At 44.1% G+C, this 23,663-nt stretch overlaps 1 protein-coding gene across 7 annotated transcripts in view; it reads left to right on the top strand.

Moving 5' to 3' along the window:
• The window catches only part of RERE (arginine-glutamic acid dipeptide repeats), a 355,792-nt gene that overhangs the window by 157,848 nt on the left and 174,281 nt on the right, over window positions 1-23,663 (top strand). For all 7 annotated transcript variants that reach the window (XM_088468176.1, XM_088468175.1, XM_088468170.1 and 4 more), the window contains exon 3: window positions 19,235-19,305. In XM_088468176.1, the coding sequence (XP_088324302.1) occupies window positions 19,235-19,305 (71 nt within the window). The remainder of the gene's footprint in view (window positions 1-19,234; window positions 19,306-23,663) is intronic.

The following is a 23,663-nucleotide window of genomic DNA, read 5'->3' as shown; positions in this document are numbered from 1 at the left end:
CCGAAATCCCCCCGGGGTCCCTAAACCTACCCACCCCATCTACTTAACCATCTCTTAACAATTGGGATGGCGGGGTTCGGGCTTCCGGTGTTGGGGTTAAGATAGGCGTCGGTATTTCGACGCCTAGCTTAAGGCCCATGTCGGGCATGTATAGTCGGGAACGCGTCCGCCAGTCTATTAACTACATCCCCATCCATGGACTTATGTAACCTCCTCATACCTATATATTATACTACTTCCTATACAACCAATTTTTGCATAGTGTTTTACCACAGCTTGTTTACCTCCAGTGATCGCGCTAAGCAAAAAAAAATGTGGGTCCCAGGGGACCCCTCACTATAAGAAATTGGGGTTCCTACTCCACAGTTTCTGGGTACTATCACAATTTATGCTTCTGAGCTTCCCATATGCCATGAGACCACCCCACATGCACTGCACAAACTATACACTATGGAAAGTCAGTCACCAAACACCATTGTAATGGAATAATCTGCAGCAAAGAAACTAGGGACAGTGATCTTCCAAAACCTTAGTACATTTTTAAGCGTACAAAACATATTCAGATAAATTTTACAGCATAACCTTCAAATCCATGACAGTGCTACATACCTTTAGGTATAGCTGAAGTTTCTATGTATACTTTTTTTTAAAGAAACATTTGCTTCCTTCACAGGTAAAACCCCCATAATCTGTGGTAGCCCTTCCCCATCCCATTAGTGCCATCATTGGGATCTCCCCAGACACCATGGCCGTAACTGCACCCAAATCAATAAAATGTATGAAATGAGAATGGACTATAAGCCCTTCCAAGTGAATATTAAAGGACACGGTAATTTTAGCCACTTACTGTATATACTTTTCTTAACAAGTCCATTTCTTTTAGTGTGAAAACCTATACCTAACAGGGCAAATTATTGCATCTAATGCTGGCCATACACTAGTACGACCAGCCTAAGATGCGATTCAGCATACGATTCCCCTTGAACACCCCGGCAGCTCCCTGGTGGTCCCGGCCACACGATTTGGTGCTTTTTGACACACGATGTACATACGATCATTCGCCCCTATACGATGGGTCGTGATGCGATCGATCGTGCGCCTCACTAAAAACATGCGATCATAATAGATTTAAATAGAGGAAAATGTCACTCAAATGATGCCGCTTGGACCACTGGATGCACGCTGCATCGAATGCGCAAATACATGGCACGATCTGCATACGATTACAACGTATAATGTGGGCTGCAGGTCTGATCATTAGATACATTATAAGAGCGGTGGGAGCGCGCATCGGATCGTATTCGTATCTAAATACTGCACGATTTGCACACAATGTAGCATAAGAGGCGTCTAAAATTGTGCAATCGGCACGAAATCGCGCTAGTGTATGACCAGCATAAGGGTGTTTGTAGTGCAACACTACAATAAAAATGTAATAAAAGGGTAAAGTCACCCATACACTGTGCGATATGCACCTTGCGACACGATGGGGGATTTGACGGCCAACATATCGGGCGATCCCCACACACTGTGCGATCGGGTGGCCGACCGCCCAATATGCCAGCACCTCCTCCCTCACCCGCATGGTGCTGCATGGGATCGACGTACGACCCCACGGGAGCGCGTTCTGTCCTATATCATACCCATACACATATAGTAGCGATATCGTACCAAACCGTCGGATCGGCTGCTGTATCGCATCGTGTATGGGCACCCTTAGTGTATTGCAGTGGTAATGCAAAATGCATGTAGTGTGTGACTAATAATGTGTTGTGTGTGGTATCTGTGCCATAACGTGATGTGTATGCAGGGATGTACAAACCAGATTACAGCTGGGGGAACCAGTACATTGTTTTGTGCGCCTCCCTCCTCTCCCCTTACTTCAGATTGAGCTGGAGTTGAGGAGGGGGCCGGAATTTAATATCTGCGCTTTTCAGGGTGCCTGGTGCCCTACACGCGCCTGTGTACCATGCTTAATGGTCGGGCCGGCACTGTGTGTATGGGCTGTAGTGCGAGTAGAGGGGTCTCTGTGGTGTTGGCTGTAGTGTTTAGGATCTCTGCAGGGCGAGTCGTTTGTGTGTGGGGATCTGATGTGTCATGTGGGGGGTGAAGGATGGTTGATTCTCTAAGGAGTGCAGAGAAAAAGATGATTTCCTTTGTGGGGGCACTCTTATTGTTATCGCATTATATATTTAAGCACAATGTGCGAACAACACCTGCACATATAGTATAAAGTCCTTATTATTTGGATGTCTTTCCTAAACTCTTATGCAGTACATAAAATAATAGCACAATTAATAGCAAAATTGCTGTGTATTTTGCAATTTTGGCTTATGCAGTATACTGTATAACAGTGGCATCACAAGGGGGTTGCGGGCCGCACCCGGGTGTCACCCACCGAGGGGTGACACCTAAGGTGCAGACTCCCCCTTCAATGGGGGGAATTCAATTCAACGCGATGTTGAATAGCCGCGGGAGGGAGCTCACGCAGCTATTCAATACACTGCGCTGTTTGAGCGCGCTAAGGATTTCTGCTCGCACCCTCTTGGGGATGCAAGGAGAAATTCGATCAAAGTGTCGGGACTTTGGTCAGAGAATGCAGGTTAACACGCCTTAACACCCTTGTTAAGGCACGATAACCGGCATTCTCCGACCACACAGCGCACTGAATTGAATAGCTCCGGGAGCTCACTCCTGACGCTATTTAATTCGCGTTGAATTGAATCGCCCCCAGTGACAGGAGCCAGGTGCTGCACTATATAATAAGTGCTGCACTCTGCTCCTGACAACTGTGAGGGAGCCGGCCGGCACGGCACAAAGGGCAGTCCGCACCTCCGGCACCCCCCCAGCTCCCTAGTAATAACGGGACGACGGGAGTTCTGTTGTGTGGCCACGCCCCCTTCCTATGTGGCCATGCCCTGTTCATGAGGCCACACCCCTTTTTGGCGACGTGCGACTTTGCCGCTCACTCAGTATCCCTCCCCTCACCAGGTGACACCGCAGGAGGGATGCCACTGAAAACAGTTGTCCTAGTAGAAAAAAAAGAACATTAAGTATTAGGACACTGGGGTATTAAGAATCGGGGGGCCTCCTGCCACATTACATGCCACATGACATCCAGAGTGCGGCTGGTCTGAGTGGATAGAGCGGCGAGCGAGGAGAGGCGGGAAGTCGGCGATTGGATGAGAAGTTACTGCTGCCATGATGACTGGTTAGGGAGATGCTGACAGCGCGTCCTGCAGGACCTGGTAATTTTTCAAATTTGAGGGCCATGCTGCCTGTAGCGCATATTTTGCAATCACTTACCTCTGTTATTGCACTACCTTTCATTTTGGTTTCTCAGTTACTAATTGTTCTGGTCTCACATTCATTATTCTGCGTGTGAGGATTTACGATTGCACCTTTTAGTCCATTCCTCCCTCTCTACATCTTAGTAAATTTATTTTCTATTTTCTTGGGTATCCATCTTGTTTGCTGATCTCTCTATTCTCTGCAAAAATACTTACCTTCAATTGTAGACCACAAGTAATATCACTTTTACATTAACCCGAATAGGACCAGTGACCATCACTGAGGTACTTCATTGGTTACCAACCCCACGTAAGCTCAAACCATTGAGTATAAACGGCCTCCTATACTTTAGTCATACCTTCATCTCTTCCCAATATGTTGCAGTCCAATTTAAGGATTTTGGATTCTCTTGTGACATACACTATCCAGTCTCCATTGTGAGCCACAATAACTTCTCCTGAGCCAGTTCTGCCCTTTTCCAACTAGATTCTAAGATCTCTCCTAAGCACCATGCACTTTTTTTTTAGAACAATTCAGAGAGCAAACTGAAAACATTTTAACACCTAGGGGGTAAATTTACTAAAGTGAGAGTTTTAGAAGTGAGTTTTAGAAGAGATGTTGCCCATAGCCACCAATCAGATTCTAGCTATTATATTCTAGAAGGTCCTAATTAAATGTTTAGTAGAATCTGGTTGCTATGGGCAACATCTCTTCTAAAACTCACTTCTAAAAACTCTCACTTTAGTAAATTTACCCCCTTATGTTTCATACTGTACCTCACTTCCTAAACCTGCCACTATTACCAATACACTAGTTATATTCTACCGCTCCCTTTTAACCAGTGTAAATAGCCACTAATGTAAGCAAAATCTGAGCTCCTTCCTAAGGACCCTTATTTTAGTACCAGAATACAATGTTTTTATTAACAATGCCTTTTCCTTACAAACACCCCCATTATGACTAGTATTTAACTAAAGAAATAGTACAAAAAGGAAGGGTTTTCTGTGTCTGTTGCTAAGCACCCTGCTGTAATCTGTCCAGTCCACAAATTGCTTATCGAATTTGGATCAGTCCAAAAAATGGCCACCTACACTGTGTATACTGCCATCTATAGTTTACTGCCATATACAGTCAGGTCCATAAATATTGGGACATTGACAGAATTTTCATATCTTGGCCTTTATTCACCACCACAATGGCTTTGAAATGAAACAAACAAGATGTGCTTTAACTGCAGACTTTCAGATTTTTATTTGAGGGTAATTACATCCAAATCAGGTGAACGGTGTAGGAATTACAATGGTTTCTATATGTGCCTCCCACTTTTTAAGGGGCCAAAAGTAATGGGACAAACTAAACAATCCTAAATCTAACTTTCACTTTTTAATACTTTGTTGCAAATCCTTTGCAGGCAATTACAGCCTGAAGTCTGGAACACACAGACATCACCAGACGCTGGGTTTCATCCCTGGTGATGCTCTGCCAGCCCTCTACTGCAAATGTCTTCAGTTCCTGCTTGTTCTTAGGGCATTTTCCCTTCAGTTTTGTTTTCATCAAGTGAAATGCATGCTCAATCGGATTCAGGTCAGGGGATTGACTTGGCCATTGCATAACATTCCACTTTTTAGCCTTAAAAAACTCTTTGGTTGCTTTTGCAGTTTGCTTCGGGTCATTGTCCATCTGCACTGTGAAGCGCCGTCCAATGAGTTCTGAAGCATTTGACTGAATATGAGCATATAATATTGCCCGAAACACTTCAGAATTCATTCTGCTGCTTTTGTCAGCAGTCACTTCATCAATAAATACATGGGAACCAGTTCCATTGGCAGCGATACATGCCCACACCATGACACTACCACCACCATGCTTCACTGATGAGGTGGTATGTTTTGGATCATGAGCAGTTCCTTTCCTTCTCTTCTCTTCCCATCACTCTGGTACAAGTTGATCTTTGTCTCATCTGTCCATAGGATGTTGTTCCAGAACTGTAATGACTTTTTTAGATGTTGTTTGGCAAACTCTAATCTGGTCTTCCTGTTTTTATGGCTCACCAATGGTTTACATCTTGTGGTTAACCCTCTATATTCACTCTTGTGAAGTCTTCTCTTGATTGTTGACTTTGACACATACACATCTACCTCCTGGAGAGTGTTCTTGATTTGGCCAACTGTAGTGAAGGGGTTTTTCTTCACCAGGGAAATAATTCTTTTGTCATCCACCCACAGTTGTTTTCCGTTGTCTTCCGGGTCTTTTGGTGTTGCTGAGCTCTCCGGTGCATTCTTTCTTTTTAAGAATGTTCCAAACAGTTGATTTGGCCACACCTAATGTTTTTGCTATCTCTCTGATGGGTTTGTTTTGATTTTTCAGCCTAATGATGGCTTGCTGCACTGATAGTGACAGCTCTTTGGATCTCATATTGAGAGTTGACGGCAACTGATTCCAAATGCAAATGTCACACCTAGAATCAACTCCAGACCTTTTACCTGCTTAATTGATAATGAAATAACGAGGAAATAGCCCACACCTGTCCATGAAATAGCTTTTGAGTTGATAGTCCCATTACTTTTGGCCCCTTAAAAAGTGGGAGGCACATATAGAAACCGTTGTAATTCCTACACCGTTCACCCGAATTGGATGTAATTACCCTCAAATTAAATCTGAAAGTCTGCAGTTAAAGCACATCTTGTTTGTTTCATTTTAAAACCATTGTGGTGATGAATAGAGGCCAAAATCTGAAAATTCTGTCAATGTCCCAATATTTATGGACCTGACTGTATTTTGGTCACTGTTGCTTGAGGTCCTGTTGACTTAAGCTGGGTACACACTAATACATTAATAGTACATTTGCGGGTGTCTACACCCGATATGTTTGTGAGCAACGTCGTTCAGACACATTGGATCGGCCCTACACCACAGCGGATGGCTGATATATCTGAGCGATATATTGGTCAATTGCTGGTGTTCGCCCAGCCGATTGCACATGTTGCATTACACATGTTGCAGGGATCTGCCGATGAGTGACAGTTCAACTGGGTAGGCAAATTTAAATGCTTGCCCAGTTGTGACGTCAAGCCCGGCACATTGAGCAAATGATTAGTAAGTGTGTAATGATGTACTGTGTACACAAACTGGCTTTTCCCATTTGCCTCATTTTTTTTCTTTAAATGACAATCTACCACCTTGTGTTACATCTGCTGTACAGGATGGGGCCTCAGGAGACGGTATGTAGTGTAACAGCACCTTGTCTGCTGTAAGGAAACATGTCACTTGCCGAATGTGAGGCGCGGTGATGGATATTTTCACTTATTTTATCTTGTAAATGAATTACAAAGCCAGGTCACAATGAGCCAGCCTTTCCATTTTGCTTGTCAGCTGCAGACAAGTCTTTGATGGCTGGGAGATAAAATTATGAATTCAGACGCCGCCTGACTCTTGCAGTGATTCCAATCTCTGTTTGCTTTATGGCTCGTTTTTATGATATAAGCAGTAGTGTTGGGAAACATTGTATTCTCCCCAAGACTTTATGAAGAGCTGCCACAATGTGAGTAACTGATTTAACCTGTCACTGCCAGCTTAACAATTGTGTGGGAAGCTGAAAATGTAATGTGTGACTTCACCACATCAGTATGTTGTTAATAGACAAGGTTTAGTATCCATTTCTTAATTCACTAGGCTTATTTTATTTACTATCGATGTCACATATAAATGTCATTGAGCTATTTTTGTACTCCCTATAGCAGAGGCTTGTTTGCCTACACCTTTGCTGTGTTTCTATGGAGTGAGTTAAACAGCAGCCGCCATCTCTATGCAGGGCTGTCCCATGCCCTTATGGCGCAGAAGACGAGAGACCTATTGTGTGAGCCAAGTCTCTTCTGGTACACCCCTATGTATATTCTGTAGTATTGCCTTTTCCTTTACTCCGCACAGTATGCTTCTGCTGAGATAACGCCCCCCCCTTCTTCCCCCGCCAGCCCCCCACTCTTCCCCCGCCACTTAATAAACTGTGCATTTCTCCATTGCAAACGCCTCTCATTACTGCGTGCTCATAATATCTCTGGATGTAATGTGTATATTGCTTACATAAAAAGAGGAGGGCGACTTGTCAAGGTTCTGTGATCTGTGATTCATAATGGCCTTCCATGTAATGGTGTGGTGCTCCAAGGTATTAGAGAGGCATTATCATAATGCGCATATGGCAGGTCAAGACAAAGGGCTGTATTTATAGGAGAAGCAATCATGCCAGAATATTTTGTTGGCTGGTATTAAATGTGTTTTTTTCCCTGCTCAGTTTCTATAGCCTGTTATATGCGCTGTCCGTCCTCTATACAAGTGAGAATATGCTCGCATTGAGATTTACAAACATAGGCTGCTTCCATTTCTATGACATAATCTGTCTGTCAGAGCTGTGCTGCATATAATAGAGGATTTCCGTTAGTCATCTACCTGCCCTGTACTAGTTTACTATTAGTGACAAGTGCTGCATTTGGGGGGGATGTTTATATTGTTTTTGACTTTATGGCACACGTCAGTAAATCCCTTTCTCCGATTCCATAGGGGACACTGGATGCCCACCCTGCGCTGTTCATTCCTGCCATGGTTGTATCATTATCTGTTATGACTTTTTAAGGTTTTCTTGTTTTACGGTTATTCCAATTCTTCTACACTTCCATGTTGTGATTATCGTGTACTCGTTTCACCTCCTCCTCTTCTGTTTTTTATCCAGCTCTCCTCGGGCACAGTTTTCGAAGACTGAGCTTGAAGGGGGGCATAGAGGGGGAGGAGCTAGTCACATTTTAAAAATTAAAGTGCCAGCTCCCACTTAGCACACGTCTATACCCACTGTCATGAAGTCTCCAGTGTCCCCCTATGTTTCTCTTTCATCCACTAGGGGACACTGGAGATGCTTACACTGGGGTATAGAGGCGTGGATAACTGGAGCCGGCACTGCAATAATTTAAAAGTGTTAAGCTCCTCCCCCTCTATGCCCCACCAGCCCTCAGTTTAGAAAATGTGCCTACGGAGCTGGTCACAACCTGCTGTGCTCCAGCAGGACACTTATTTTATTTCTTTTATTTAACATTTATTCTTTTAATTTTTTTTAATTATTTTAAATATCTTTAAAAAAATTTTTATTGAGGTACCCTTCGCCACCTCTCTAAAGGTGGGGTCCGAGCACCTGGCGCCCTGTTACACCTCCAGGGGTTAACAGGAAGGAGTGTGCAGTGCTTACAAAGAAAAGCATCTGACAGCTCCTTAACGGCACTCACATACACAGCACTTCAACTGCCTTCAGAGACACGAAGACAAGTGCTGTTGAAGCCGTCCAGGGAGCGCAGTGAGTATATCACCTGCGCATCCCCGTCTCCTGCCCCGCTGTCAGCACTGGATGCAGAGAGCGTTATGGAGCATGAGTCATCTTCTCTCCCTCTCCCCACTGCTGAGCGCGGCTAAGCGGCTCCTACTCAGCGGGGCTGGTAACAGCTGCTAGCGCTGCTCCTGTATTACAGCTCCCCTCTTCCCGCTGCTGAGCGCGGCTAAGCGGCTCCTTCTCAGCGGGACTGGTAACAGCTGCTAGCGCTGCTCCTGTATTACGGCTGCCCTCTGCTGAGCGCGGCTAGACGGCTACTACTCAGCGGGGCTGGTAACAGCGGATATAGCAGCTCCCCGCTGAGCACGGCTGGCGGCTCCTACAGCGGGGCTTGCAGGGGGAGGTGATTACTGCAGGCAGCCATACTAGAAGCCACGTAGGCTTGAGGAAGGGGGGCGGAGCTTAACTGCGCGGGCTTCCTGTCTATTTTACGCGGGAGCGGCTGTGAGAACAGCGTGGCTGCTGTTTGTTAACCTGTTGTTTGCCTGCATCTCCCCATTATAGGTAGGGTGCGGCACAGGCAGAAGGCTGATTCTCCTGACTACATCCCTGGCAAGAGACTGTGAGTAATCACTGGGATGTAAGTGCAGGGAATCTAATCTGTGGGAGTGGGTGCCTCTTCCTCTGTGTCCCAACCAGCCTTCTGTTTTATTTCTAATTCACTTTTGTTTCTACTGTGTACCTCTGGTGACTGTGTGTATCCATGTCAAACAGAACAAAAGCGGCTCAAAAGATGTTTGTCTGTTCTAGGTGTAACAACAAACTATCCAAGCCGCATGCCACTGGGTCTTCGTTATGTGATGCTTGTATAGCAATAGACCCACCTATGGCTACTACTGATTCAGCTGCTCCTCCATGGGCTGGCGATGGAGCCTGGAGACTTCATGGTCTCTCTGGAAATACAAGATGCATATCTGCATGTCCCGATTGCAAGATACCACCAAGCCTTTCTAAGGTTCGTGGTGGATCAGCAACATTATCAATTCCGGGCTCTATCCTTTGGTCTGGCCACAGCCCCTCTGGTATTTACCAAGATAATGGCAGTCATGACGGCTTGTCTCAGAAAATAAGGAGTCTGGATACTGCCATATCTAGACGACCTCCTGATATTGGCACAATCTCAGGAGATGTTACAATGTCATCTACGGATGACCATTGTCTGCCTACAGGAGCACGGCTGGGTGATCAATTGGAAAAAGTAGTTTTCTCCAACTCTGCAGATGGTGCACTTGGGAGTGCTGCTGGACTCTCTTGGGACAGATGATTCTTCTTCGAGAGGACAAGTTTGTAGCACTACAGTCTCGTGTGCACAATCTACTTTGCAAGCAAACCGTGTCAGTTCACTTGGCTATGCAGATACCGGGCTTCATGGTAGCCACATTCAACATCTTGGCTTATGCCCAGTTCCACTCCAAGTCTCTACAGCTGTGAATCCTTGCCCAGTGGGATGGTCAGTATCATCGAATAAAACATCAGATGATTCGCATCTCACCAGAGGTTCGGCTCTCCCTTGCTTGATGTCTGGAAAAGACTCATTTGGACAAGGGTCGTCCGTTATGGATCCCGGAATGGGTTCCCCTCACCATGGTCAAAAGTCTGCGAGCATGGGGAGCAGTGACGAGTCATCACACCTTTCAAGGAAAGTGGACGGCCCAGGAAAGTCATCTACCAATAAATATATTGGAGCTTTGAGCAGTGCACAAAGCACTCAATCTGGCGCAGGACCTTCTTCAGGGCAGGCCTGTCCAGGTTCAGTCCGACAATGCGACAGCAGTGGCCTGCATAAATCATCATGGAGGCACACGAGTCTGGCAGCCATGAGGGATGTTGCAAAGATTCTGATGTCAGAGGGCCATCTTCCAGCAATCTCTGCAATATTTATCCCAGGTGTTCTCAACTGGGAGGCGGATTTCCTAAGTCGCCAAGACATACACGCCGGAGAATGGGCTTTTCATTTGGAGGTGTTTCAACTCCTGGTGGACAGGTGGGCTTTACCAGACGTAGATCTCATGGCATCACGTCACAACCACAGAGTCCGCAAATACGGGTCCAGAACAAGGGACCCCTCAACCGCCTTCGTGGACGCTCTGGCGGTGAGATGGAACTTCAGGTTGGCAGAAAGTTCAAACAGAAGGGAGGCAGGATGATACGAATAGCCTCTGCCTGGCCCAGGAGGCATTGGTTCTCCGATCTGACACGTCTATCTGTAGACAGTCCACTTCCACTGCCTCTAAGACAGGATATGCTAATACAGGGTCCCTGTCTTTACTGTTTACCAGAATTTACCTAGACTGGCTTTGACGGCATGGCTCTTGAGTCGTCCGTCTTAAATTCCAGGGGTTTCTCAGACGATGCTGAGAGCAAGGAAACTTGCTTCTGCTCACTTCTATCACAGAATTTGGTGGTAATTTTTTCTTTGGTGTGCCCACAGAAAGTATGACCCTAAAGTTTTCAGGGTATCAAAAAAAAATACTGGGTTTTCTTCAGGCTGGAATAGACTTGGGTCTTCGCCTGGCTACCTTGAGAGTCCAAGTTTCGGCTTTGACAGTTTGGTTTCAGCGCAAAATTGCTACTCTGCCGGATGTTAGAACATTCTTACAGGAGGTTTTGCGGCTGCAACCTCCATTTCTCCCACTGGTGGCACCGTGGGATTTGTCTTTGGTTCTCAGGGCACTGCAGTCGCATCCATTTTAACCCTTGGATAAGGTGGACTTGAGATGGCTGACTGCGAAGACACTTTTTCTTCTTGCCATCTCTTCAGCTCGCAGCATTGTCATGTCGTTCTCCATATTTGATCTTTCATCAAGATGGAGCGGTCCTCCGTACCAAGGCAGGCTACCTCCCAAAAGTAGTTTCCCGTTTCCATATAAATGAGGAAATTGTAGTCCCGGCCTTCAAGTCTTCAGACCTGTCTACAGGTGAAGCTTCCTTGGATGTGGTTCGAGCACTTTGTTTTTACCTGGATTGGACCAGTTCCATCAGGAAATCAGGTTCTCTCTTTGCGCTATCTGGATTTCACAAGAGAGGTTGGACAGCAAGCAAACAGACGTTGGCTTGCTGGCTTCATATTACTATTTCTCACGTCTGTACACAGGCTGGTCTCCCGGTTCCTAACAACGTGACAGCACATTCCATTCGCTCTGTTGGACCATCCATCGTGGGCTGAACAGCTTTGCAAGGCAGCCACTTGGTCGTCCGTTAATACTAGCGTTCCCGCTAGGCTGTTTTAGCAGGGTGCGGCACCCTGCCCTCCTTCTGGAGGGCAAAAAGCACCCTGCCCTAAAGAAGGAGGGCAAAAAGCACCCTGCCCTCACAGGCTGCGGGTGCAGTCTTCACCCGCGGGATGCAGTGTCCCGCGGGTGGAGAAAGGTGCGGTGACCCGGTCACCGCCGGAGAATAGACGCCGGGCGCATGCGCCCGGCATCTGTTCTCCCTGTCTGCAGCGCTTGGGGGCTGCCCGGCATGTCCGTAAGTGCCGGGCATGCCCCCAAGTATGATGAAAAAGAGGGGACGTGTCTTATAGACATGCCCCCTTTTATGGCCACGCCCCCTTTTCGCCCGCACGCACAATGTTGCCCTCTCTAGCTCCGGCACCCTGCCTGCCGCCGGAGCTAGAGTGAACACTAAATACGTTTATCAAATTCTATGCTTTTGATACGTTTGCCTCCCAGGATGCTTCCTTTGGGTTGCGGATTATCCCCTCTGCACAGGAGCGTCCCCAAGGTAGATCCTGTGGACCCTATGAAACCCAAAGAAGAAATACAGAATGATGGTATAGCATACCTTGGATAATTATTTTTCTTCGAGGTTCATAGGGTCCACAGGGCACCCACCCTGACGCACCTGGCCTCTGTTGGGATCTGTTCTTCAGCCTTTTTGCACAGATTCCATCTTCGTATGTTGAGTGTTTCTTCCTTCTCCACTCTACGTCTTGGTTACAAACTGCCTGTGGCTGGGGGCGGGGTATATAGGGAGGAGGACCACAGCATGCTGGGAGCTCCAAAGCTTTGCTGTTTAGTGCATTGGATACGATCCAACTACATACCCCAAGGTAGATCCTGTGGACCATATGAACTTTGAAGAAAAATAATTATCCAAGGTATGTTATATCATAATTCTGTATTTTCCTCCAGGCTTTAGCATATCAGAGGGACTGCTATCTGGAGAGCTATTTGATAACATGCAAAGACACTCCAACCTGAAGCAATAGGAGAGTGGCCAGAGACCTGTGCAAGTACTTAAACTTTTTCAAAAGGCACAGTGATTTCACTTCGATTTAGCAGTCATGCAGGAACAAGACATCAATATGTCAGTCTTTAACATCGCTGATTGGCACACTAGATGACATAGATACGTGTTCTCTAAGTACTTTCTGTGCCGGTGGCAGCTTGCTTCATTCACAGACACACAGACAGCTACTATTAACAGAGATAGCTCTTTATGCTTTTTGAAATAATCATTTAAGCCTATATTTGAAATCTGATTACTGGATGCTTTATAATAACTTTTCTTGCAACTATTTTTAGTATAGGCAACATTGGGTTTTATTTGGTACTACAATTTATTTAAGCTGAATGAATATATATATATATATATATATATATAACATACATACATACATATATATATAACATACATATATATATAACATACATATATATATTACATACATACATACATACAGTGGGGCAAAAAAGTATTTGGACAGCCACCGATTGTGCAAGTTGTTGCACTTAAAAAGATGAGAGGTCTGTAATTTCCATCATAGGTACACTTCAACTGTGAGAGACAGAATCAGATCAAAAAATTCCAGAAATCACATTGTATGATTATTAAACAATTTGTATATGCTTTTGAAAAAAAAATATTTGGACAGTCAAAAAGTTTAACTCAATACTTTGTAAAGTAACCTCGGTTGGCAATTACAGAGGTCAAACATTTCCTGTAGTTCTTGACCAGGTTTGCACACACTGCAGCAGGTATTTTGGCCCACTCTTCAATGCCGATCTTCTCTAGATGTGTCATGTTTTGGGGCTGTTGCTCGGCAGCACGGACGTTCAACTCCCTCCACAGATTTTCTATTGGGTTGAGGTCTAGAGACTGGCTAGGCCAATGCAGGACCTTGAAATGCTTCTTACGGAGACACTCAGTTGCCCGGGCGGTGTGTTTGGGCTCATTGTTATGCTGGAAGACCCAGCCACCTTGCATCTTCAATGCTCTTACTGAGGGAAGGAGGTTTTTCACCAAAATGTCATGATACATGGCTCCATTCATCCTCTCCGTAATACGGATCAGTCGTCCTGTCCCCTTTGCAGAAAAGCATCCCAAAAGCATGATGTATCCACCCCCATGCTTCACAGTGGGTATGGTGTTTTTGGGATGCCACTCATCATTCTTCTCCCTCCAAACACGCCTTGTGGAGTTTATACCAAAAAGTTCTATTTTGGTCTCATCTGACCACATGACATTCTCCCAATCCTCCTCTGGATCATCCAGATGGTCACGGGCAAACTTTGGACAGGCCTGGACGTGCTGGCTTAAGCTGGGGGGACCTTTCGGGCGCTGCAGGATTTGAATCCATGACGACGTAGTGTGTTACTAATGGTAACCTTTGTGACTGTGGTCCCAGCTCTCTTGAGTTCATTGACCAGGTCCCCCGTGTAGTTCTGGGCTGATCCCTCACCGTAGTCAAGATCATTGATACCCCACGAGGTAAGTTGATCTCTTCTCACCAAGCTGCTTAATACAGGTAATAAGTGGAGGATAGATGAGCTTCCTAAAGAAGAAGTAACAGGTCTGTGAAAGCCAGAATTCTTGCTGGTTGGTAGGTGTCCAAATATTTATTTTCCGTAAGAATATAGAAATAAATTGTTTAAAAATCACACAATGTGATTTCCGAACTTTTTGTTCTGATTCTTTCTCTCACAGTTAGTGTACCTATGATGGAAATTACAGACTTCTCTCATATTTTAAAGTGCAACAACTTGCACAATCGGCTGTCCAATTACTTTTTTGCCCCACTGTGTGTACATATAGTGTGTGTGTGTGTGTTTGTGTGTATATGTTATTATATATATATATATATATATATATATATATATATATATGTAGTTTTCTAAACACTACCTAAATTACATGTAATATTAGCGCTGATCTCACCTCCCCTGATCTGTGTTTCATTTCATGGAGGATAACGCTATAGAGTGATCAAGCTGCAAATGCATTATACTCAAAATAACCTGATCACGCACAGCTATTCTTATATTTAAAAAAAATAAATTATATATATATATATATATATATATATATATATATATATACACACATACACACATACACACACACATTCTGATTTATTTTTCACTTTATTGTTCACTATCCAAGCAGCCATTTTTATTTGTAAGCCCTATTTACTCATATTGACCTTTTTAGTAATGTCAGTAGAAGTATCTGCATAACTCACTCTTGTTAACTTGAATACCCATTTCTTTCTTTTTTTTTTTACCGCCAAAAATCATGCCACCCAATGGCTGCTTTACACATAAGCAATATAACATTATCAAACAATGGCTGCAGTGCAAACTGCGGCTCAGTCATTTACTAAGAAATATACACAGTATGTGTTTTTTTTACTTTCTATATCAGTTTTAAATCTTCTTAAGGCGTTGGTGTCTATCTCCCTAATTTCATTACAAGTCAGGAATGATGACCTGCTATTTGAGTGAATTACTAAGTATGTTTTCCTTTTAAATGGCTCATATTTTTGGTAGCTGCCCTTTGTGTATTTTCTTTGGTTAAAAACAAAAATCTCTCTTTATGGGAAATGCTGTGTGAAGTGAACATAATTCATGAAATAATTGGTCTCACTGGCACCATGACACTTGTTTTTCTGCTGGATTTCACGTGGTTTTGCCTCTTGTAAGCCCTGTCATTAATCTGGGCTTTTTGCTTTTTACTTTGAAGCATTTGGCAATCTGTCTATCCTTTGAGTGCACACATTACCATTGTTATTGCTGTCTGTGCTATATCAGTTATGGGGCAGCTGGTGTGCACTGTCATTTTTGCCAAAGTCCAGTTGTTGAAGGTACAATAAAATAATCACATGCTAAGTGAAGTAAACTTTGGAGTAGGTCCCTAGGAAAATCTAATTTGGCTTCCTTGTGCCTATGATAGGCTGTTTTGCTCCTCTGACACTTAGCGGGCAATTCATTTCCTGGGGATGACACAGTGGGAGGAATTCAGTAGTTTTTTGCGCGTTAAAAAGTAAATGGTGCCTGATGGAGCTATTCAGTTGTTGTTCCAGCAGGCACCCATTACTTATCACGCTTGTCGCTCTCAAATGCGCAGGATTTAGCCATGTGGAGAGGGTAAACCCGTCTAAAGTATTGAGTGTTCTTCCCAAATGGCAGTTTGGGCGCCCAAATGGCTGACTTTTTGCACATTTCTGCTTGTAACCTCAGGAAGCGTGCAAGCAGAAGTAATGGGCGCCTGCGGTACTTGATCGGAGCAACAATTGAATAATTACGCCGACAGCCCAAAAAACAAATCTCGACCCAGTGTGCCAACACCTCGCAACCACCAAGATTGACAATTTTCCCTTGCTCCCTATAGAGATGAAGAAAAAGACAAAGTACTCTCTTTTCTGGGGCACTCAACCTTCCTAAAAATAAAACTTTACATTTATTAATATGCTCTAAAAAGTCCATGAACTGACACCAACATATAATATAGAGATGCAAAGGAAAATTGGAGACGTTTCCCGACCATACTGCCAGTCATGTCTGCAGTTGAGCATCGTGGCGGCTCTTTATCTATTATTGAATTCCCTCCTTAGCGGGCAATTCAATTAATCACCAGTTCCTGATTATTAGCATCATGTGGTAAGTTTGTTTGCAGTGAGCAATATTTCTTCTTCAGGGTCCACGGGGATACCATGGGGATATTATGGTTGGAGACCAGGCACCAAACAGTTAAAGCTTCAGCTCCCAGGATGCCTTCGGTCCTCCTCCATATATACCCCGCACCTAGCCATGTTTTCAGTAATGTAATTGCCGGTAATGGACGCAGGCAGTCTCACTGCCAAATAAATTGGCCAAAATACACTGATCAGCCATAACATTAAAACCATTGACAGGTGAAGTGAATAACCTTGATTAGCTTGTTACAATAGAACACGTCAAGGGGTGGGATATATTAGGCCACAAGTCAACACTCCGTTATTGGAGTTGAAGTGTTACGAGCAGGAAATAGGGCCAAGTGTAAGGATCTGAGTTCTTTGACAAGGGCCATATTCTGATGGTTAGATGACTGGGTCACCGTATTTCCAAAACAACAGGTCTTGTGGGATGGTCCTGGTATGCAGTGGACAGTACCTACCAAAAGTGGTCCAAAGAAGGGCAACCGTTGAACCTGTGACATAGGTCATGGACGCCTAAGGCTTACTGATGCACATGGGAAGCAAAGGCTAGCCGCCATTCTGGTCTGATCCCACAGGAGAGCTACTGTAGAACAAATTGTTGAAAAAGCTAATTATGTCTATGATAGAAAGGTGAGATTAATTGGATATGGGTGGCACTAAAGGGTACCCTGTTCCTGCATCCTATGGAGATATAAGGGGTCCCCAACCCCTAGGTATACAAAATAACTCTCTGGTGCTGGGAGGGTAAATACATAAACGTGTCTTTGACACAGAGCTGTTACCAGGCATCCCCTTACCCACCCATCAAGTGGGAGCACATATACATGTATCTGGTTAATCCCTCTTTTACTGCTTGAGGAAGCACCTAGGAGTCCAGTTTTACCGATCAGTGAGAAATATTTTCTCTTATTCTTGCCATTTAATTTTATATTATCTTTTGGTGTATGTGATTTTATGCCTGTTATTTTTTGATACTGTATGATTTTTTTTTTATTTTTTTTTATAAATGTTAGCTGCATGCCAGTGTTTAGATATTGTAGATTTAGAGACGTTACAAATGTGGACAAGCAATTTGTACTAGAGTATGCTGATGTTTTTTAATAGAGAAGTTCAACAAGGCTATTGATGCATTCATTGGCAATGTAGATTGTTCTGTCAGGGAACACCATAATGTTTTCTGTTTAAATATAGGTCTACCTTAACATGTATTATGAACAAAAAGTTGTATTTACGGAACTGACACTTTTTAAAAAAAAAAATCAGTCACATTTGATAGTTGCCCTGTTTGTCTAATGCATTGTTGTTTGTTCCAAATAATTAAGAAACTAGTATTAATGCTTTAACTCTACTCTTATGAGAAGACCAGTGATTACGATTAGATTAATGCTGGGTACACATGGCCAATATATCACCCGTTCTATTGAGCAGCCAATATATATTGTGTGTGCGCGTCGGCCAGTGTGTATAGACGATATGTCTTTAAACGACGTTGTTCAGACATATCGCGTCAACTGTGCAGCACAGCTGTTGCCCAATAGATCTGCAGATGTATTGGTGCACCGTGCTTTGTGTATGGGTGATCCCGTACACTTGCTGCAGAGGCTGCTGCTGACTGACAGTTCATCTGGGTGGGCACAGTTGTGACATCAGTCACAACATATCAGGCCGACGATTGGTTAGTGTCTTATGCACTTACCAATCGTCAGATAGGAGGGCGGGTTGGCCTGAAGGGCGATCGATTAGTCCTAGTGTGTACCCAGCTTAAGGCTCATCCACCTTTTGAGCTGGGAGAATCGCTAAAACACTTGCTAAGGGATTGATGCTTTAGGTGTGTTTCATGCAATTATATTTTCTAATGTGTTGTGCTGATAGTGTTACAAATATTAGAACACAATGTTCAGAATTAATTTGTTTGGGATTCCCTGTGCTGTACGTCTATATGATTGGGCACCCGACTAAGCAATAACATTTTTGCTCCATTCACATGCCTAAAGCCGTGGGTGACGCATTTCTTCTCGCAGCCTCCTGTGGTGTGAGAAGAAATGTATGTGAAGTCCGTTGGTTTGGGCACCCTAACCACTTTAGACTGGTTTAGCCGCTTTGCGCGGCTAAACCCAGTACTTTTAGGCTCACCAAGGGAGAAACAATTGAATTGTTCCGTTGTGCGCCTAATAGTATAGACGTTCAGAGGGGGCGCCCAAAACAATTGAATTGCCCCCAGTGTTTGGGAAACTATCCTTCATTTTATACAGAGTTCAGGTGTGCATTAGTGGCTGAAAAGCGATATAACAGCTGATTAGGCTTGAAGTCCTCATTTATTAGCCACGTGTCTATTAAGGGGAAGATCTCACTGCAGTGTCAGTAGACTTTTAGAAAATGATCAACACCGTAAAAGGGTAAAGACCAAGGACTAGACTTACCAAGCGACATCTTGTTGAATTGAGATCTAAAATGGCAATTATATATGCAGAACACCTGTGTTTGCATTAAATATTATTGCTGTTTTAAATTTCTGGGTCAAAACCTCTGAAACTCAACAACTTGTGAAAGCTGCCTCCTTGTAAATCTAGCCAGGTGTGTGAGTAGGTGGGGATGGGGATTCCGCATAAAGGTTAGTGATTTGCCATACTAAAATACCATCTTTTTATTTGTTCCAGATTGTGTATATATTGAGAGCCGAAGACCCAACACTCCATACTTCATTTGTAGCATTCAGGACTTCAAACTGGTGAGTACATTTTGATTTGTCACTTGTTTGAACTACACTTCTGATGGCCGATGTTCCTCAGTTCATTCTGTAAATTTCCGATCTGGTAACTGCTGATAGTTACCTAGGTATCAGCCGGAGCAAGAGATGTCAATGATTTGAATAAATATTTGCAGTGGCATTGATTTGTTGCCATGGTAGCCAGCCTTGTTGCACCCCTTTCCCCTTTAATTTAAACCACGCTTCCTGATAATTTATGGAATGGCTAAATGCTAGCAAGTGACTTGCATCACAATTTCATAGGTTTTATTTTTTTATCCGTACTGCGCACTATGTAGCAGATGTGTGTGATTGAGCCCCTTTACTAAGACTATATATATATCTTTTGTGTTCATTTTTCTGTAAATCATAATTAATGTCTTATTAGTTGCCTTTTTTCTTCTGTTGCCGAATCCCATGTGTAGGTTAATATTTTCATTTGCCCAAATTGTTCTCCTCTTATTTGTGAGCCAGTTTTAGGTGCAGCTCTGTTTCTTTATTCTTGCTGTTTGTAATTATTCCTTTGCCTGAATCATAGTAATGCGCACATTAGCAAGTACCTGGGAGTTACAGTAGAGGCCGAGGAGAAATCATGAATTACAAGGTTTCCATTCTGGGCAGAAGTTCCTGCTGAGTTACCATAATTGCTTAGGGATATTAACAGCAATAAAGGCTGACTCTTTTGTTGTCAGTATTGGTATTGTGCTGTGCATTAAGGCTGTCTGCAAAACAACATGAATCAGTGCACAGAGATACCTGTCTGTGGTTGCACACACCACTCCTTCCTCAGCCGCTGATTTAGTGTTCTCCTAATGTTGCTCCCCAGCTGGAAGAGTTATGTAATAGAACTGTGAAGGTGCGTTGCTGGTCATGTTGATGGCAATTTCCGAGGCAGTCATTCTTGTACATGTCCTCAGTGGGACGGAGGCATTGGGTAATGAAGCAGCATGTCCTCGTCTGATTAAAGGTATTATTTTCGTATAGTGATTCAAAAACCACATTCTCTGGTACATTAACTTTATGGAGACTTTTCCTCTGGGCACTGGTCACTTCTCATGGCACGTTAGCTGAACTGGGAGGAGGAATGGGAAGCTCACCTAATAAATCCTGTGTATAGTAACCCTTCTATTTCCTTATCACACCCCTGGTTTGCCATGTTATTACATATCGGGTAGAGTTGTTCCATGTCAAGAGTTAGTACAGTTTGAACAGCTGCTCTGGATTCTCTGTCAGCGCAATAAGCACAGCTGGGATAGTGCTGCTCCAGTGCAACTGCAGGGAATAAGGTCTCGTTACTCGCACTTAATGATTCTAATGCAGCAAATCCTCTCATCCAAATAGCCTCTAGTAAGATTATGTTGCTCTAAACCAGAGGTGGGCAACTTGTGGTTCTGCAGAGAACGGCAAATTACAGCATGCTGTGGGAGCCAGAGTCAGCTCTAGATATAACCTGGATCACCTCGGTAAGGACTGAATAGGACTCTGGCTAGCTGCAGGCCTCTGGACCGTGCAGAAGTGCAGTTGAAAATGTTTACAAACACTTTTACAAAACTGTCAGATGTTCTTACATTCACTATTCCTTTCTCAGCCACCCCCCTCAGCCGTTCCCCGAATATATACTACATTTAGGGAGGAATTCAATTAGCCCTGAAGCACGGCCGCCTACAGCACTTTACCGGGTATTTTTATTTTTGGGACCTCAGCAAGCTTTGAAAAAAATCCCCAATAATTATCTAGTTTTTCGTTATCGGGCTGTGAATACACACAGGTCCGTGAACTTATCATACATTCTGTGTGTTCAGGCACAAAAAAGGTCTTTAATTGAATTGCCCGAAGGTAAAAAATGCAAAAAAAATCCAGTTTTGTTTTTTTTTGCGCCCAAGAAATTAACTGGTCTAATTGAATTCCACCCTTAGAATTATATTACATACTATTTCTTTGCCAAAATGTTTATTTTGATTAAGATTCAAGCCAACATCATCATGACAAAATAGAATTTGGTCAAAAGCAATCAAATGATACCCCTTTTATACCAAAGTCCCAGGTCTCACCCGGGATTTGGAACACGTTTCCAACCCGGGACAGACCACTTTTACACTGTGGCGCCAGGTCGGCATAGCACCATTCACACCGGAGCCAGGTCAGCACTGACCTGGCTCTTCCGGTGCAGATGAGCAGCGTTTCTTCCCCTCCCGGACCCTCTTACCTGACTGTGCTGCGGTCCAGAGGCAGCAAGGGTAGGGTGAGGTGCGCTGCACGGGCTGGTGCTGGTTGCAGTGTGGACGCTTGGGGATGTCCTCTCCAAGCGCCATTGAAGCTGGCCAATCAGGCGGCATGCTGCACAATCTGGGTCATCGTGACCTGGATTTGCGCCGTTTACACTGTAGGGTGACACGGGAACGACCTGTGGTCAACCCTGCAAACTACCATAGTTGGATCCCCTGGTTCCTGAACCCGGGTGAATCTATTTACACCAACAAAAATCCTAGGTTGATGCATCAACCCAGGATTTTCAGGTCGGTGTAAAAGGGTTATTAGTCTAGTATTGTAAAGTGTGACCCTCAAGTGATTTTCTTGGTATTAAACTTTTTGGGGTTGGCTTAGTGAAGGCTGGTAAATGTAGTAGGAGGTTGAATGCATTGCATTACGTTGGCGATCAGCTACTATGCTGTGCCCCTGCAATCAATTTAATTAATTCACTTGTTGGCATGGGGCTTGGGTCTGGCTATTCAGCAGTGGCAAAGCGAAGTCTGATCTCTGCTTTATTTTGTCGCATGCATAGATGGCTAGATCAGTTAGCCAAACTACATTGCAACGAGATGTCGCATACACCCTGGCCTGAATGAAAGCCATACCAATGTTATTTGGCAGATACCTTTTGGTTTGCCCCCCATACACATTGATAATGACCATTGAGGTATATTACGACCAAATTTGTTCATGAAATTGGTACACGCGACACGTTACATAGAAACAGAGTTTAACAGCAAATAACCACTTGGCCCATCTGGTCAGTTTGTGTTTTTTGCTTTAGTCATTTACTTACAAGTTAGTCATAGTAATATACACGCTATGTGAAAGATGTATGAGATAATGTGTGCAGATTAGGTAGGAGTTTTGACTGTTCTGATTTGTATATTATATTTTCTGTTATAAAGGAACAACTGTGCAACATGATATAGAAAAAATGAAGAAACCTTTTTTTCGATTATAATTCTCCTTCATCCACTAGGGGACACTGGAGTCTCAGTACAGTGGGGTATAGATGTGAGATAACCGGGAGCTGGCACTTTAGTAAATTTGAATAGTAGCTAGCTCCTCCCCCTCTATACCCCCCTACAGGTCAGTCTTAATTTTGTACCAAGGGAGCTGGTCTACTTTGTTTATAGCTGCCGAGAGACCTCACCTCAAGTCTACCATTCACTGGCGACATGCTGTTCGGCCCGGAATTAGACAGATGGATATCCCAAGCCACAGGGGCTTGGGATATCCAAGTCAGCTGCACCGGCTCCCAGAAGAATTTGCTCTGGACCTTCGTTTAATTCCTTTCGGGCGCCACGTTCCTTTCGTGGTAGGACCAGCGGTGCGCCCTCGCAACCAAGAGGTGGCAGATGTAGAGGTCGTCCACACACGGTTGCTCGTAGACCAGCAACAAGAAACAAGTGGCATGACGGTCTTCCGTCCCATCTAGGACCATCTGCAGTGGGAAGCCGCCTGCAAAGATTTCAACAAGTTTTGACCAGACTTCTACAGAACCATGGATCCGAAGACTAATTACCCTGGGGTACTGAATAGATTTCGAGACCTCCCCTCCACATCGGTTCTTCACTACAAGTCTGCCAATACAGGCAGAAAGAGCAAAGGTTCTACAGGAGGCTATCCAGTCTCTAGTAGTATCTTCTGTGATAGTTCCAGTTCCGGAACTTCAACAAGGTATGATGTTTTACTCAAACCTGTTTGTAGTACCCAAACCAGATGGCTTGGTCAGGCCCATCTTAAACCTAAAGTCTTTGAACCGGTATCTGAAGATGTATCGTTTCAAGATGGAGTCTCTAAGGTCACTAATAGCGAGCTTGGAACCAGGGGAGTTCCTATTATCCCTGGATATCAAGGACGCATATCTCCATGTTCCCATTTGGGAACCACACCAGGCTTTTCTGCGTTTCGCCATTTTGAAGGATCATTATCAATTTCGGGTATTGCCGTTCGGGTCATCCTCGGCTCCCCGCATCTTCACCAAACTCATGTCAGTTATGATCGCTCTCCTTCGGTCATCAGGAGTGAACATAATACCTTATTTGGACGATCTGTTACTCAAGGCTCCATCCGTGCCTCTTCTA

Source organism: Taudactylus pleione, unplaced genomic scaffold (genome assembly GCF_031769625.1).
Source record: "Taudactylus pleione unplaced genomic scaffold, aTauple2 ptg000082l, whole genome shotgun sequence".
Classification (NCBI taxonomy): domain Eukaryota; kingdom Metazoa; phylum Chordata; class Amphibia; order Anura; family Myobatrachidae; genus Taudactylus; species Taudactylus pleione.
The sequence above is the reverse complement of the archived record's forward strand: the minus strand, read 5'-3'. Positions and strand labels throughout refer to the sequence as shown.